Source organism: Hibiscus syriacus, unplaced genomic scaffold (assembly GCF_006381635.1).
Source record: "Hibiscus syriacus cultivar Baekdansim isolate YM2019G1 unplaced genomic scaffold, ASM638163v2 tig00112217_pilon, whole genome shotgun sequence".
NCBI lineage: Eukaryota > Viridiplantae > Streptophyta > Magnoliopsida > Malvales > Malvaceae > Hibiscus > Hibiscus syriacus.
This window is the reverse complement of record NW_024063270.1, coordinates 200812-218509: the sequence shown is the minus strand read 5'-3', so window position 1 is coordinate 218509 and position 17698 is coordinate 200812. Positions and strand designations below refer to the sequence as shown.

General features: G+C 35.7%; 2 protein-coding genes across 2 annotated transcripts; both read left to right on the top strand.

Annotated features, from left to right (window-relative positions):
* The first annotated feature begins 494 nt into the window (after positions 1 to 494).
* LOC120175865 lies at positions 495 to 2867 on the top strand. The gene is made up of 3 exons (XM_039182420.1): positions 495 to 1176; positions 1282 to 1656; positions 2518 to 2867. Exons 1-3 carry the CDS (start codon positions 495 to 497, stop codon positions 2865 to 2867), a joined length of 1407 nt encoding a protein of 468 aa, XP_039038351.1.
* A 6126-nt stretch (positions 2868 to 8993) lies between these two features.
* Positions 8994 to 11910, top strand: LOC120175854 (trimethyltridecatetraene synthase-like). The gene is made up of 2 exons (XM_039182411.1): positions 8994 to 9931; positions 11133 to 11910. The coding sequence occupies exons 1-2, from the start codon at positions 9026 to 9028 to the stop codon at positions 11784 to 11786; spliced, it is 1560 nt and encodes a 519-aa protein (XP_039038342.1). The 5' UTR covers positions 8994 to 9025; the 3' UTR covers positions 11787 to 11910.
* Positions 11911 to 17698: the final 5788 nt, after the last annotated feature.

The window sequence follows — 17698 nt, the reverse complement described above, 5'->3', positions numbered from 1 at the left end:
AGTGTGAATCATGAATTTACGAATAAAGTTAATTAAGATAAACAAATAAAATCACTTATAAAAGTTAGAAAATGTAGCAAAAGTAATTACAACTGCATGCTATTGCCACGTCCCGTGAGATCAAGCCCGAAACATGTGTGCTAGAGTCTGCGACAGAAGTTCTAAAGGGCATATTGGGCATGACTAGTCCGTTAAATTTGTGTTAGTTATTTACGTGTCAATAGTGCTCCTATATTATAGGGCTGAATGGGTCTTTTATTAGTTGCTTTATTTACTCCTATTTTAGTGCCACTTAGTGTGTAGTGTCAGTTAGTTTGTTTCTGAGAGCCTGTAAGGCTTATATAAGCCATTCTTTGCATTGAATAAAATAAATTGGTATACAAACATTTTCTTGTGAGATTTACGTATACTTTGAGTTTCTACAATTGGTATCAGAGTGAAGAGCAATCTGGTACAGAGTGTGGGCAACCTAAGTGAGAAGTGTGAGAGTAAGGATGTCTACATTAGAGAAGTTTGTTCAACCAGCCATTCCAAGATTTGATGGCCACTATGATTTCTGGTCCATGACCATGGAAAATTTTATGCTCAGTAAGGAACTGTGGCAACTAGTAAAAGATGGCATACTAATGTTTGGAGCCACGCCCACCGAGGCACAGAGGAAGAGTGCTATTGAGGTGAATCTAAAGGATATGAAAGTAAAGAACTACTTGTTCAAAGCTATTGATAGAGAGATTCTTGAAACAATACTGGACAAAAGCACGTCACATGCGATATGGAGGTCCATACAGCAGAAATACCAAGGATCAACAAGAGTCAAATGTGCTCAACTCCAAGCACTACGATGGGAGTTCGAATTTCTGACCATGAAGGACGGTGAGAAGATTGATAGCTATATAGGACGCACTCTCAGTGTAGTCAACAAAATGAAAGTAAATGGTGAAACATTGGACTCGAGCACAGTGGTCAGCAAGATACTTAGATCTTTAACCTCAAATTTTAACTATGTGGTGTTCTCCATCGAGGAGGCCAACGACTTGAGTACCCTAAGTCTTGATAAACTTCATGGCAGTCTGCTTGTTCACGAGCAGAGAATGCAGAGTTTTCAACTTGATGAACATGTGTTGAAAGTCACTCATGATGGTCGTTTGGGAGCAAGTCGTGGTCGCAGTAGAGGAAGTCATTGACGGGGAAGAAGAAGTGGGATACAACCTTTCAATAAGGCGCTTGTTGAATGTTTCCAATGTCACAAACTAGGACATTTTCAGTACGAATGTCCTGTAGTGGAGAAGCAGGCTCATTATGCAACATTTGAGGATGCAGCAGAGACAGAAAATGAGATTCTATTGGTGACATATGAAGAGATGACACAATCTTTCCAGAGGGAAGACTGGTTTCTAGATTATGGGTGCAGTAATCATATGACTGGTAATAAGCAGTGGTTTAGAGAAATACATGAAGAATGGCTCAATAAGAATGTGAAACTTGGAAATGACACGACACTGAATGTTGCAGCCAGAGGAAGTATTCGGGTTCAAATCAATGATGTTACGTATGTTATATCCGATGTTTACTACGTTCCAAAGCTTAAGACCAATCTCTTAAGTTTGGGACAACTTCAAGAGAAGGGTTTAACTATCTTACTCCAAAATGATACATGTAAGATATATCATCCAGATAGAGGATTAATCATTCATACTAACATGAGAGGAAATAGGATGTTTTATATATCATCCTCAATGACTTCCCAACGTCCTCAGTGCTTCCAAGCTGAAGACAATTTAGATAAAGCAACTCTGTTGTGGCATAAACGATTTGGACATCTCAATTTTAAGGGACTCAACATACTCACAAATAAGCAACTAGTGATTGGTCTAGTTTCTCTGAAAACTCCCAAGGCTATATGTACTATTTGTCTCGTAGGTAAACACCATAGAGATGTCATACCAAAGCAAAGTTCATGGAGAGCATCAATAAAACTCCAATTAATTCATGCTAATGTATGTGGTCCCATTTCGCCAGCTTCACACAATAATAAAAGGTATATTCTGAGCTTTGTTGACGATTATTCTCGTAAAACTTGGATTTACTTTTTGCATGCAAAATCCTAAACGTTCAATGCCTTCAAGAGCTTCAAAGCATGTGTTGAAAAAGAAGCTGGCACCCACATTGTGTGCTTAAAAACTGACCGAGGTGGCGAATTCAATACCAAGGAGTTTTCAAACTTCTATAATCAACACGGTATCTCTAGGCAATTGACAGCTGCCTACACTCCTCAATAAAATGGAGTTGCAGAGAGTAAGAATCGTACTATCATGAAATCAGTCAGAGCAGTACTTTATGACAAGCATATTCTAAAATCCTTATGGCCTGAGGTAGTGTGGTGGTGTGTTCATGTTCAAAACCAAAGTCCAACCTCTACAGTAGATCAAGGGACTCTAGAAGAGGTGTGGAGTGGAGTGAAACCGTGTGTTGATTACTTTTGCACATTTGGATTTGTTGTACATGTTCATATTCCAGATCAAAAGAGAAGCAAACTAGATGCAAAGAGAAAACAATATATTCTCTTGGGCGTAAGTGATGAGACAAAAGCTTACAAGATCTATGATCCTATTACAAAGAAGGTCATTGTAAGAAGAGATGTGGTGTTTGAAGAAGACAAAAGTTGGAATTGGGATGCGCACGTAGATGGAGGTACAACCCTTGCTCTTGATTGGGGAGACAAAGATGGTGAGAAAATTGAAACTGTAAAATTTATATCCCAACAAATAACAGCCAGCCATGATCAACCAGTAACACTCGAGCCAACTTTAGATTCAGTACCCACTGATTCTCCAGTTAAAGGGAGGGCAACCAGGACCCGAAGATAACCATTATAGATGTCTGACTACGAGACCAACCTATCTGTAGAAGAGGGAAGCTTACTGGCAATGATGATAACCGATTCTGAAGATCCCCAATCCTTTGAATAAGCTTACACGAGTCAAAACTGGAGAGAAACAATGGATACTGAGATGAAAACAATTGAAAATAACAACACGTGTGAACTTGTAGATCTTCTAGACGGTGTTAAACCCATTGGCATGAAATGGATCTTCAAAAACAAATTCAATGAACATGGCCAAATAGAGAAGTATAAAGCTAGGTTAGGGCCAAAGGCTATGCCCAACAGTATGGAATCAACTACACAGAAGTATTTGTTCATGTGGCTAGACTTGACACAGTAAGAGTGGTGTTAGTTGTGGCAGCTCAACGTTCATGGGAAGTATTCCAACTCGATGTCAAAAGCGCGTTCTTATATGGTGAACTTCAAGAAGAGGTGTATGTTCAACAACCTACTGGATTTATCAAGAAAGACAAAGAAAATCACGTATACAAACTCAATAAAGCTCTCTATAGACTTAAACAGGCTCCACGAACCTGGTACAATAAGATAGAAGCCTACTTTGCAAGATAAAAATTTGTACGTTTCTCACCTTGTTCACGAAAAAAAAGGTTCATGATAATGTTTTGATTGTTAGTCTCTATGTTGATGATCTAATTTTTACAGGAATTTGCAAAGATATATGTGAAGAGTTCAAATGCTCAATGCAGCTGGAATTCAACATGACCGATCTGGGTAAAATGAGACATTTTCTGGGAATATAAGTAATGCAGAATGAGGCAGGAATTTTCATCTGTCAAAGATAATATGCACGTGAGGTACTAGCTCGGTTAAACATGACAGAGAGTAACTCTGCTCGAAATCCCATTGTACCAGGAACTATATTGTCCAAGGATGATGAAGGAGCTCCAGTAGTTGCTACAAAGTTTAAACAAGCTGTTGGTAGCCTCATGTATAAGACAGTCACACGACCATACTTGATGTTTGGGGTAAGCCTAATCAGAAGATACATGGCTAATCCAAAGGAGTCACATTGGACTGTAATAAAATGAATTTTCAGGTATTTAATAGGAACCATTGAGCACAGTATTTTCTATCAAAAAGGAAAGAAAATGGGTCTCACAATCTACAGTGATAGCAACTATGCATGGGACTTAGATAATAGAAGAAGCACCTCCGGATCAATATTTATGATGGGAACTGCAGGTATATCATGGGCTTCGAAAAAGTAGTATGTAGTTAGTTTATCTACTATTGAGGCTGAATACATTGATGCATCATCTTGCACATGTCAATGCATTTGGCTTAGAAGAATTCTGGAGCATCTTGAGTTAGAAGAAAAAGAAGCCACCGAAATTTTATGTGACAACAATTCTACAATTCAACTATCCAAGAATCCTGTTCTCCATGGAAGAAGTAAGCACATAGCAGTGAGATTTCACTTTCTCATAGATCTGGTGAATGATCAAGTAGTTCAACTCAAATACTGAAATACTAATGAATAAGTGGCTGACGTGATGACTAAAGTTTTGAAGCTCGATCAATTTGAGAAGTTCAGACACAAACTTGGTGTAGTTAAAGTTATTGAAATAAGCTAAAGCTTAAGGGAGGAAATCTTAGTTATTTATGTGTCAATAATGCTCCTATATTATAAGGCTGAATGAGTCTTTTATTTGTTGCTTTATTTACTTCTATTTTAGTGCCACTTAGTGTGTAGTGTCAGTTAGTTTGTTTCTGAGAGTTTGTAAGGCTTATATAAGCCATTCTTTGCATTGAATAAAACAGATTGGTATACAAACATTTTCTTGTGAGATTTACATATACTTTGAGTTTCTACAATTTGGCCCAAAATGTAGAGAGTGACAAAGGGCCCGAACTCGTTCACAGTGACCGTACAAATATGGAAAGTGGCACCTTATCAGATTGTGTCCACATAGGCAGTGCAGATACGGCAAGAGACAACAAATCAGAGGAGATTGTGGAGGAAACTTACCATATCAAGTGTGAACAACCATTCAAGGAAAGAATCAAAGTAATTGATGTGATGAGATAGTGGTTTGGTTGTCTTCCCTTAAATAGGGGATTTGATTAAATGGTGATTAATGGAGTTTCCTTAGATATGGAGATTGTAATTAATATGGTTTATCTTAGCCATTGATCTAGTTTGATCTTAGTCGTCCATTGTAAGGAGATTCAACTATAAATAGAGGCCTCCCCATCACATTTGTACACACTTCACTCTTTACTTCATTTGAGTAATAAAGAGCATTCAGTTAATTCTCTTTTCTTTTTCTTTGAGAGCCATCTTTTTTTATAGTTTTTTGTGCTTTTGTGTTTTTACTAAGTATTCTTACTTAGTGTTTTTAGGTTGACTTAGCCGTCAAATAGTCCAAAAATTATTCCGAGGCGACTAAGGTCGTGTACTCTGGATTTGGAATCTCCAAGGGTGTTAAAAGTGGAATTAGAGCTACTTTGTTACGACAACAACGAGCATTTCAAGCTAGTTTTAGGAGAGATAACACAATAAAATCAAAAAGAGGTCCCAGTTACTAGAGAGGGAGTCAAGATCTGTGCAGTTACGGAGAAGAAGCGAGGGAAATCGAGAAATACCGTGACATTCATTAAGAGAATACTCAACAAGTTGAAAGGCTTCGAGCCCAAAGTCATGGAGGATGTGCAATAGGTCCTCGATGATTATGGCGGGAAAAAGATATGAGAATATAATGCCGTGAGAGCTGAGGTATTGAGTACGAGGAAGGAGCTGAGTGAAGTCCAGGAAATACTAAAGGCAGTTGAATCTCGCCTGGCCATGATGGTAGAGATGTCGAAGGAAATGAAAGAGTTTAAGAGTAAACCGGTTGGTTTTTGGGAGGCCATGGTGAATGGGGCGCTAGGAGTAACACCCATGAGTAGGCCCAGGGTCGATGTTCCAATGTTGAACAAGTTCAAGGGATACGATCGACATGTGAAGTTGAGAACTTTAGTTGGTGCATGGAGTAATATTTCTGAGGGTTGGAGTCGATGATGACTTCACTAAGGTAAATGTTACTTCAAATTATTTGATTGATGATGTTCTTTTGTGGTGGCAACATAAATGATTAGAAGGAATTCCTATAGGGAAGTGGAGTGAGTTCAAGGTCGAATTAAAGATACAATTATTCCTCGTGAATGTCGAATTGGGGGCACGAAATAATATGAAATAACTTAAGCATGATGGTCCAATATGGGAGTATACGAGTCGATTTATAGAGCTCAGTTGCAAGTCCTAACCATGAGTGAAGAGGATGGATACTATGTCTTCTTGGGCAGACTACAATGATGGGCCAGTGTAGAAGTGTTGCGAATAAACGTCAAAGACCACAACTTTGGCCGAGTCTATATCAGAATTTGAAATCTTAAATCCAAAAAACAAGGGTAACGATGGGGGAGATAGAGAGAAGTCATCCAAGGATGAGTCTGAGGAGTTTCAAAATGGCGAAGGGAAGTTACAAAAGGAAAGAGTCAACCTATTGTGTGAACCGAGACAAAAAGGTCATCTTAAATGTTACACTTGTGGAGATAACCATATGAAAATGAATTTCTCGAAGAGGGGAAGGGTGTCCGCCATCTTTAAGTCAAGAAGATGAGCCACAAGCAGAGGTAGCCAGACTTGGCATAATTGCAAACATCAAGGCTAGCAAGCCAAGGGTAAAAGTAGAGCAACCGAAGTACCACCAAGGGGAGGGGTCACAAAAGTTGCAAGATTGTGATGATCGAGCCAAAAAGTCCAAGAGAGAGGAAGAGTCCAAAGGCGAGGAGGCCATAGAACTTGGCACGATGATTTAGGGTTCTATCAAGGTGAATAGAGTCAAAAGACAAAGAGTTGATGTACATGGACATCAACATTATGAGACAATCGAAGAGTGTTCTAGTGGACACTGGGGTAACCGATATTTTTATGTCCAAGAGAGCTACGAACAATCTTGGTCTCAAAGTGGAGAAGGCAAAGGGTTACATAAAGATTATCAACTCTAAGAAAGTGCCCATTATTGGAGTGAAGATGATGGTAGAGCTTTGAGTTTGTGAGTAAAAGGACAAGGAAGATTTTAAGGTAATTTCGTTGGATAACTTTGATTTTGTTACCTGGTTAAGTTTTCTTGAACTCTTCACCAAGAAACCATGCACATTACTGATCCACATTGGCCATACTCTATGCCAATAGCTCGAGACAAAGGAAAAGGGGCCAAAGTATTATCGGCCATCTAATTTGATGTGATGAGATGAGATGGTGGTTTGGTTGTCTTCCCTTAAATAGGGAATTTGATTATATAGTGAGTGATGGAGTTTCCTTAGAAATGGATATTTGTAATTAATAGGGCTTATCTTAGCCATTGATCTAATTTGATCTTAGTCTTCCATTGTAAAGGGATTCAATTATAAATAGAGGTCTCACCACCTCATTTGTACACACTTAACTTTTTAATTCATTTGAGTAATAAAAAGTATTCACTCAATTTCTCTCTTCTTGTTCTTTAAGAGTCATCTCCTTTCTCGTTCTTTGTGCTTCATCGTTTTTACTAAGTATTCTTACTTAGTGTTTTTAGGCTTATCTTCCAAACCGTCCAAGAAGTGTTCCAAGGCGACTAAGGCCGCGCGTTCCGGAGTTGGAATCTCCAAGGGCGTGACACCATGCAAATATGAATATAAAATGTTAGGGCCAAGTCAAATAATAAATAAATAAATAAATGCTAATTCTATAAAATAAAGAAAAACTACATAAGAACACTTCCTTTAATCATTAAAGTTCAATGACTTCATATATTATAAAATTTATGTGCTAAAGGTTAATTGTGATTTCCATATTTATTATTATATAATACTTATATAAATGTTATATTTGAGAAAATGGATGACAAAATAGTTTCTTCTTTTCACTTCTTAACCAAACAAAAAATATTAAAAGTCGTTTTATTTATTAATTCTAATCATTCACTTCTTTATTTCCCCCATGTTATCCTCAACTTTTCTTTACTTTCTGTTCCTTTATTTTTTTATTCAAAAATAGGTTATGCTTTTCTTGATATCAACGAAGGAAATCAGTAGGATATTATTTTTAAATCAAGGGATCAAGATATATAATATTTTTATTTTATAGTTTAGAATAAAAAATTCTAGTCTCATTGAAGAAGCAACAACTTCATATCTGTAATATATATTACACATAGCAGTATAGGAGTGGATAAGATAATAATATTAAAAGTAGAAGAAGAAAACAATAAAAAAGTTTCATTATAATACAATTGAAAAACAAATATGATGCGTTGTGCACATTGAGCTCCGTCTACATTAGGAATATTAACGGCTAACGGCCATGCCAATTCCAACTAAACAGTTCATGCTGTCTCGTTTTCTCATCACTTTCTTGGACCTTCCTGATAGTTGACACTTAAACAATGCAGGAAAAAAATAAGAGATAAACGGGTGGTAGTTTTCTTAAAAAGTTTAATTATATTTTAAATATTTTTTATTGATAATTTATTTTTATGTTTTAAAATTTTAGGTGGGTACATAGAATTTGTGTAGGGTTTTGGACAAGGGCTGATGATGTAACTAGTCTGAATCAAGCCATCGGCTGCGACGACCCAGGTCAATTCAAACCTCCTTTTTATATTATTACTCAAGTGTTCCCACTCAACTTTGTCGTGGAAAACGACACCCACTCCCTTCTGTTATTTTTTTTAAGGTGGAACGTAAAATTTTATATTGTTTTATGTTAGGGATAAATTTTATATTTAATAATCTTATATTATAAATACAATATATAGAGATATAAAATTATAAGAAAGAAAATTAAATAATTAATAAAAATTAAATTAGAGTAGAGAAATTTCAACATGGTTGTTGAAGGCAATTGTATTGTTGTGAGAAAAGTGAAGGCAATTTCCTTGAAATTTGAACGGACTCTCAATCCTTCTTCACATGGTGTCAAAATCATTACGGATTAACGTTTTTTTTGGGGTGGATTTGTGTTCAATATAGTGTGAATCACATAACAACCCATCTTATCCCACATCGTTCATTGTCTATAAATACAACTCCCTTACTTCCACTCTCCTACAATCTAGTACCATCTTATTATATCATTAACCAACATCTCCACATCAAATGGAAACTCCATCATGGGCTTCTTACATAACACCATGGCTGGTCACTCTAGCGCTCATCCTCCTCTCCCTCCGTCTCCGCCGCCGCCAAAAGCTCAACTTGCCGCCCGGCCCAAAGCCCTGGCCCATAATCGGCAACCTTAATCTCATCGGTTCACTTCCCCATCAGTCCATCCATGCCCTCTCCCAAAAATATGGTCCCCTTATGCACCTTAAATTCGGGTCATTCCCCGTTGTCGTGGCCTCGTCCGTCGAAATGGCCAAAGCCTTTCTTAAAACCAATGATGTTACGTTTGCCGATCGGCCGAAGATCGCGGCGGGTGAATACACTACTTACAACTACTCCGACATCACTTGGTCACCATACGGACCATATTGGCGTCAAGCGCGGAAAATGTGCATGATGGAACTTTTCAGTGCGAAACGCCTGGAGTCGTACGAGTACATCCGAAGGGAGGAGATGAAATTGTTGCTGAAAGGGTTGTACGAATCAACGGGTAAGACGATTGTTTTGAAGGACAATCTTTCGGATCTGAGCCTCAATGTGATAAGCAGGATGGTGTTGGGGAAAAAGTACACGGACGGGACAGGCGAAAACGAGATCGTGACCCCGAAGGAGTTCAAGGAGATGCTGGACGAGTTGTTCCTGCTGAACGGGGTGCTGGACATCGGGGACGCGATTCCCTGGTTAAGATCCCTTGATTTGCAGGGCAATATCAAGAGAATGAAGGCGCTAAGCAAGAAGTTCGACAGGTTCTTGGAACACGTTTTGGATGAACATAATGCTAGGAGAAGAGAGAGTGAAGATTATGTTGCCAAGGATATGGTGGATGTGCTTTTGCAGCTTGCTGACGATCCCAATCTTGATGTCAAGCTTGAAAGACATGGAGTCAAGGCATTTAGTCAGGTAAATTATTCGTTAACTGTTTCCCTCGAATTGATTCTTATAAAGATAACGATAAACTACACGTTTAATATTTGAATTATTACTTTTATTTCATTCTGATATTTAAATTTTATTTTATTTTTTATAATCACGCCTAAATTTCCATTTTATATTGTCGTTCAAAACTTGACGATAATTTTAGTGTCATCATAAGTACTACTATATTATCATTAAAAAATAATAAAAATATCATATCTATAATTTTATTAATTTTTAACAGTAAATATTAAAATAAAACTTAAACTAATTTAAAAAATAACTAAATTTAGATTAAAAAAACGTAAGTATTAAATGAATAGTTTACCATAATCACTCCTTTATTTTGTCCTTTTTTTTTTGAAAGAAAATAGTAAGCATTTATTGTTAAATTTCTAGTTTATAAGAAAGTGCTACTGTTTGTTTATTGTGTTATTAAATGTGGTAGGTCGACCGTAGGAGAGCAAACAGTGATGTGATTTTGATTGTTGTGTTCCGTTTGCTTCTTTCTGACTAATTTCAGCTATGAAAGACATTTTTGTTGCCTTATTATCTTGGGTAAACTAACTATTTAGTCACCTATCTAGTACTTAGTTTATGTTTTGGTCATCTAACTATTATTTCTTCTAAAATCATACTTAATGTATATTTTGATTATGTTTTTTGTTACCCACCATTAAAATAATTAAAAATGAAGCTGATGTGTTACTTTAGGTAATGTCAAGTCAGCATCATCATTAATTTTTTTAATGATAGATGATCAAAATAAAACTAAACGCAACGTTAGATATAATTTTTAAAAAAATAATAATCGTATGATCAAAACATAAACTAAATAATAGGTGGATTGTTAAATAGGTGGTTTACCCTATTACTTTATGCATTAAGACAAGGTATCGTGTAAAGGTAATGTCTTTAATCTTTTACTAAATAGTCACTTCTAATCCATTTTTATTTTTGGAATATTTTCGTCTTTTATATTTTATTTTAAAGTAAAAGATATTTAATGTTTAATTAAGTAATTATTTTAAATTTCTTATTTTAATTATAAGTTAAAAAATAAAAAATAAAAGTAAATATTTAATCAAATGTTAGGATATATTTTTCAGGTATTATGCCTTTAGACAAATGGCCTATAAGTTTTCAGTAGGTAGGACGTCGGCTAAAATGTTTGATGATGTTTCAGGACCTAATAGCCGGAGGAACCGAGAGTTCAGCAGTGACAGTGGAATGGGCAATTTCGGAGCTATTGAAAAAACCAGAAATCTTTTCCAAGGCTACAGAAGAACTCGATAGAGTGATCGGCAGGGAAAGATGGGTAGAAGAAAAGGACATTGTCAACCTACCCTACATCGAATCAATTGCCAAAGAGACTATGCGTTTGCACCCTGTGGCACCCATGCTGGTGCCTCGCATGACCCGTGAAGACTGTCAAATAGCAGGTTACGACATCCGCAAGGGCACTAGAGCTCTTGTAAATGTGTGGACCATTGGGAGAGACCCTACAGTTTGGGACAATCCCAATGAGTTTTGCCCCGAGAGATTCCTTGGGAAGGCTATTGACGTGAAGGGTCATGATTTTGAGTTGTTGCCATTTGGGGCAGGAAGAAGGATGTGCCCCGGATATCCCCTGGGGATTAAGGTCATTCAAGCTAGTTTGGCTAATCTTTTGCATGGATTTACTTGGGATTTGCCGAGTAACAGGACGAAAGAAGATCTTAATATGGAGGAAATTTTTGGTCTCTCCACCCCCAAAAAGTACCCGCTCGAGACTGTGGCAATGCCTAGGCTCCCACTTCATCTGCACGCCCACTCAGGAACTAACATAGTTTCATATTAAAAGATCAAATTTCTACTCTGCTCCAGTTAAAAGCGGTTCCACGTTTACATTGCTTTGGAGTTTTTACTTTTCTTTTGCGTCAAAGACAGTGATGGTGGCTTTTTCCGGTCACTCCACTATTATTTATGGGTCTTGTTTTTATGTTTTTAATAAATGTTTTATTTTATTAGATTTCAATTAGATTTTATAGTATTTTCAATATCTTCTCCATTTTCCATATGTTATTTATTATCACCGCATTCATCCATCATACATTTATTTTCTCGTTTTTTTTGAAAATTTAAAGGCAATGTTATCTTACATCATGAGTTAACTAAATTACGTTCAACATGATTGGATTTCAATTCCCGTTAATCCACTTAGTAGGAGAACATCATTTTTAAATAAAAACGAGTGAATTAAACCACCGTTTACCGAGTCGAGTATTTTATAAATAAATTCACTCATTTTTTTAATTCATCGAAATAAAATGATTGTAACATTGTGGGAGTGTTTACCCTTATTCGCGTGTAATCAACCATCGAACCCTTAAAATGAATCTTTGGTAAATGCAGACTAATTTTTGTCTTAAAAACGTTTTTTCTTAAAATTATTTTAAAGAACGTTTTTAGGTATGCGGCCTACCTAACCCTCCAAATTTCAAATTCAACACAAATCCAAATCTACCAAAATAAAATCATAATTATTTTTAAATTAAATTACCTATAATGAAAAATAGTTATGACACATATGACTGCTTGGTTGGTATAATATGATTGACATGCATGCTTGATGTTTTATGGCTATTTGATATTGTCCGATGTGTTATTCATGAATTATGAAACATGTATTGTTTACACGTGCCTAAATTTACTGCTATGCTTTTTCATGCCACTAATTTTGATTCTGTAAATATTATTGCATACTATAATGTTTGCATGGGTTTGGGGTTATGCACGAGGAAGTTATAAAACGTTCGTTCCAATTAATACCGGGAAAATGGATACCATAGGATGGTGTCCAGAATGAAAGCCATCTAAAAAGGCTAGTATTGGTGAAGGAAACAGTGAATGGTTAAAATTGTTGTAAAATAAACTAATGGCAAGATGTTGGTTTTTTGTTGGAAGCAACCCATAGCTAAATTTGGCAGAGAGTAAACAAAACACAGATCAATCAAATATATATTGTTCTTTCATGCATTACTTTGAACACAGACCTTGCCTCAGGCTCGGCTCGTGGTGGAAGCATCGGCAATGGAAGAAACCTCTGCGTTAACAGCCGTTGCCATCGACAAGGACAAGAGTAGCCATCTCTTCTAAAGTTCGATTTTTCCTCTCAACAACTCCATTTTGTTAAGGGGTTCTAGGTGCTGAAAAATTATGGCTAATACCATTAGAATTACAAAATTCAGTAAATCCAAGATTTTCAAATTCAGTTCCATGATCACTCCTAACACTAGTTATAGAGTAACCTTTTTCATTTTGGATTACTTTTGAAAACATAATGATTTTTTCTAACGCTTCATTTTTAGTACTTAAGAATAGAACCCAAGTATATCTAGAATAATCATCTACCAAAATAAATGCGTATTGTTTTCCACCCAAGCTAGTGGTCATAGATGGCCCAAAAAGATCTAAATGTATCAATTGTAATACTCTACTAGTAGATACATCATTAATGGATTTAAAAGAAATTCGCTTTTGTTTTCCTTTAGCACAAGAATCATAGATTTTATCATTATCAAATTTTAGCTTTGGCAATCCTCTTACTAAGTCTCATTGAATTAACCGTTGTAAAACACTCATACTAGCATGTCCTAGTCTCGTATGCCATAACCAACTATCATGCTCATCCTTAGCAACTAGGCATAAATTAGTCATATCTATAGAATCTAAATGCACCATGTAAATGTTCCTATTCTATGACCAACAAGCATAATCCGATTACATGCAATGTCAATGACTTTACAACCATTAGTTTCAAACATGACATTGAATCCCTTATCGCACAATTGACTAATACTCAATAGATTATGCTTTAATCTATTCACATATAAAACATTCTTAATTTGTATGGAAGATGTATTACCTATAGTGCCTATACCTTCAATGTGACCTTTTGAGTTATCACCAAAAGTCACCTCTCCTCCATTTTTGGAGTTGAGCTCTATGAACTGGCTTTTGTCTCCGGTCATATGTCTTGAGCATCCACTATCAAGGTACCATGAATTTGATTTCATTTCTCGTGCCTTGTAGCAATTCTCCTTTCCCTACAAACATAGATTAATTTTTTATTTTTGGTACCCAAATTCTTTTGGGTCCATATTCATTGGTCTCCAAAATTCTAGTCCCCTTAGGTATCCATTTGTGTAGGATATCCTTATCTTTAGTAGTAATGAGTTCTTTAAGAACCTATAAACTTCTAACAATTTTTTCATTAAAGGTTCTTCGGGGACCTCTATGATTGTAGTTTTTAAAACTTTTTCTAACAAAGTTGGATTTTGAATTTTCTCCATTTTCAAAACGTTTTGTTCAAACTTTATCAAAAGAAGCTTTAAGATCATCAATTTTATTTTGATGATCATCATTGACCTTTGAAAGTAAATTATACAAATAAGAAATTTTCTTTTCAAACTCTTCTAGTTTGATTTGCAAATATTTTATTTTACTTTCAAGATCATTGTTGGTCTTGGTTATGAGATTATTTTCATTTTTCAATTTCAAAATATCATTTTTATATTTTAAAAATAATTTCTCATAATCCGAAGCCAACCCATAATATTCCCCTAATAGCTCATCAAACGAATAATCTTCAAAATTAAATGAGCTAGAGGTTACCTGAGAATCTTCCCCTAATGCTATCAAGCACAAGTTTGCTACTTCTTGTTCCTCTTCATCGAAACCTTCTTCATCGCTCCATGTAGCCACGTGAGTCTTGTTCTTATTCTTTGATTGACCCTTTCTCTTCAATTGTGGGCAATCATATTTCACATGCCCCGATTTTTTGCATTCATAGCAAATGATCGGGTTCTTCTCTTTTGGTCCATTCTTGAAGCCTTCATTTCATTTGAATTTTCTTCCTCGGTTGGGCCTCATTAATTTTCTGAACCTTTTGGCAAACAATGCCATTTCCTCGTCATCGTCATCTTCATCCGAATCACTCTCATCTTTTGTTGATTTGAGAGCAACTCCAACGTTTTTCTTCTTCTCCGTCTCCCTATTTGGCTCGTATCTTTTCTCGAAGTCTTCCTCTTCTTTAAGCATCATTTCATGTGTGAGGAGAGAGCCAATAAGCTCATCGAGAGTCAAGGATTTTAAGTTCTCAGCCTTGATGATCACCGTCTTCTTTGATTGCCAAGCTTTTGGAAGAGAGTAAACTAACTTCCTTACAAGCTTGTCATTTGGAATAATTTATCCATATGATTTGAGACTATTGACAATCGTGGAGAATCTATCCGTCATAGCTTTGACATCTTCATCCGATTTCATCCTGAAATTTTCATAGCTATGAGTTAGAACACTAATTTTAAATTCTTTTACCTCGTTTGTGCCTTCATGAGTGACTTGTAGTTTGTCCCATATTTCCTTGGTGTTTGTACAAGATGAAACTCTCCCGTATTCATTCGGTCCAAGAGCACAAAAGATAATATGGATGGCTTTGGAGTTGAGCTGGAACATTCTTGTTTCTCCTTCACTCCATAATCTTGGATATGTGGAAGGCTTGATGTATCCTTCTTATATAATAATCAATGCTCCCATGTCACTTGCTTGAATGAAATACATCATCATATTCTTCCAATAAGCATAATTAGCTCCATTGAAGAAATGAGGGTTGTTGACGGGCAATGAATCAAGATCAAAGTCGGAGTTTGAAGTGGAGGCCATTTATGACTTGATTATCGATGTAACTCTTCCCGGATCTACTCAAGAGGTGATTAAACCTTCAAATGAGTCAAACTCTGATACCAATTGTTGAGTTAATCGATCGACGGAATAGGCCAAGAGGGGGTGAATTGGCAATAAAAATTTCGGTGGAAGCTTTGGCAGAAAATTGAAAATATTTGCACAGCGATTTAGAGTGGTTCGACTTTCTCAACCAAAGTCTACGTCCACTACCTTAGCTATTCACACTAAGGATTTTCCACAAATTCACTAATTTGTCTTTCTTTTGAGGACAAAGAGTAACCTTACAAATCCCTCAAGAATTATACTCCAAATTCTTGAGAACACTCTCTCCCAAAGAGAACAATACAAATTTTGCAAACTTACAAGAAAATCCTCACAAGGAAGGATGTTTGTAAAATTATAGAACAAAGAAAGAACACTTAAGAATAATAAAATTGAGCACAATAAGTGTTCTTGAAAGCAAAAATAAATATTGAATGAAATAGGCTTGAAATTGCTCAAACTTGAGGTTTGATGCTTTCTCTTTGATTCTCTATTGATTCTAGATGATTGTTTCTTGTTATTGATCAATGGCTTCTAAGCTTGTTTAAATACTCCTTGGATCATTTATAAACGTTGGGAATCATTAGTGGAGTTAATAGAGTCGTTATTGTGTGAAAATAATTAATAAAATCAGTTGGGAGCGTGTGTGCATCGATGCATAGTCAAGGTGCATCAGTGTATCAAGTGAAATTCAAATGTTTCGACCATTGGAAGATTTAGTGCATCGATACACTAAGGGTGCATCGATGCATAAAATGCATTCGATGTTTTAAACAAGCCTAGAGTGCATCGATGCATGGTTTGTGCATCGATGCATAAAATGCATTCGATGTTTCAATAAAATCCTGAGTGCATCGATGCATGGATGTGCATCGGTGAATAAAATGCATTCGAAATGGGGTGTGTATCGATGCATCAATGAGTGCATCGGTGCATCCCTTCATAAAATTGATTTTTGGCTCGTTTTTTGTTCGAAATACTTTGTGAAAATTGTTTCAAAAATAGTAAGTATAAAATATACTTTTATACTTTTAGTAAGAATTAAAATTGAACTTTGAAAGACTTGGAGTAATATTTTGATATTCGAATAATTATATCAAATATAATTAGAATTTTTTTTTAAAATCTTAAAATTCATGTAACTTAATTTGTTATATCAAAACATCAAAATGTTTTCAACAATATGAATATTAAAACAATAGTTAGTTTGGCTTGAAAAGAAGGGAGAATAGGGTGCTTAGATAACGATTAAACCCTCATCTGGGTCACTTAAGCATGGCGGTCGAAGGGATTTATGGCTCTCATCGAGAGAAGGGAAACAAAAAGGAGAGAGGGTTAGGAGAGAGGACAACGATAGGGAGTTAATGAAATGGAATTTAGGGTACATTTTGGTATAAAAAGGGGTGTATATATATATATATGTTGAAATGATATCGTTTTGGGGTAGGTTAGAGTTTTCTTAAAACGCGCAAGGGATATTTATTGTAATATCCTGAAATCAGGGTTAGTGATAAAAATGTGATTTTTTAAAATTTGGGGATCAATTTAGGAAAAATTGAAAATTCAAGAATTACAATAGGAATATTTCATTATTAGATGAAAGGGTAAATATGAAAGGATTATAAGGGCATTATGGTAATGTTAGCTTAAAAGATATTTTCTCCCTTTTATAAGAATGAAACACGTGGGTTTGGAGAGTTATCAGGAACTCTTCTTTTTCTTCTTTCTTTCTTCTTCCCGTGTGTTCATGCTTAAGCCTCAAAGGTGAGTTTTAATTTTGATGGTTAATTCTTGAATATTTGAGTTGTGTTTTATTCTTTGAGTGTTATATAAGCTTAAAGAAAGCTTATATAAGCTTAAAACACCAAAAGAAGAGAATTAGAAAGGATATTTGATTAAGGGTTGAGAAATGAACTTTTTTTATGGAAAGGTTTTTGAAGTTCTAAAGATGGATTTGACTTGTAAAAGGGTTAATTAAGAAGTTAG

Bases quoted from the DNA above. Each gene is read 5' to 3' on its own strand.
- LOC120175865 (XM_039182420.1), top strand. From the start codon at position 495: ATGTCTACATTAGAGAAGTTTGTTCAACCAGCCATTCCAAGATTTGAT. The intron at 1,177-1,281 runs GTCATTGACGGG...AATGTCCTGTAG, and splicing joins TCGTGGTCGCAGTAGAGGAA to TGGAGAAGCAGGCTCATTAT. The intron at 1,657-2,517 runs GTAAGATATATC...TTCATATTCCAG, and splicing joins CTTACTCCAAAATGATACAT to ATCAAAAGAGAAGCAAACTA.
- LOC120175854 (XM_039182411.1), top strand. From the start codon at position 9,026: ATGGAAACTCCATCATGGGCTTCTTACATAACACCATGGCTGGTCACT. The intron at 9,932-11,132 runs GTAAATTATTCG...ATGATGTTTCAG, and splicing joins GAGTCAAGGCATTTAGTCAG to GACCTAATAGCCGGAGGAAC.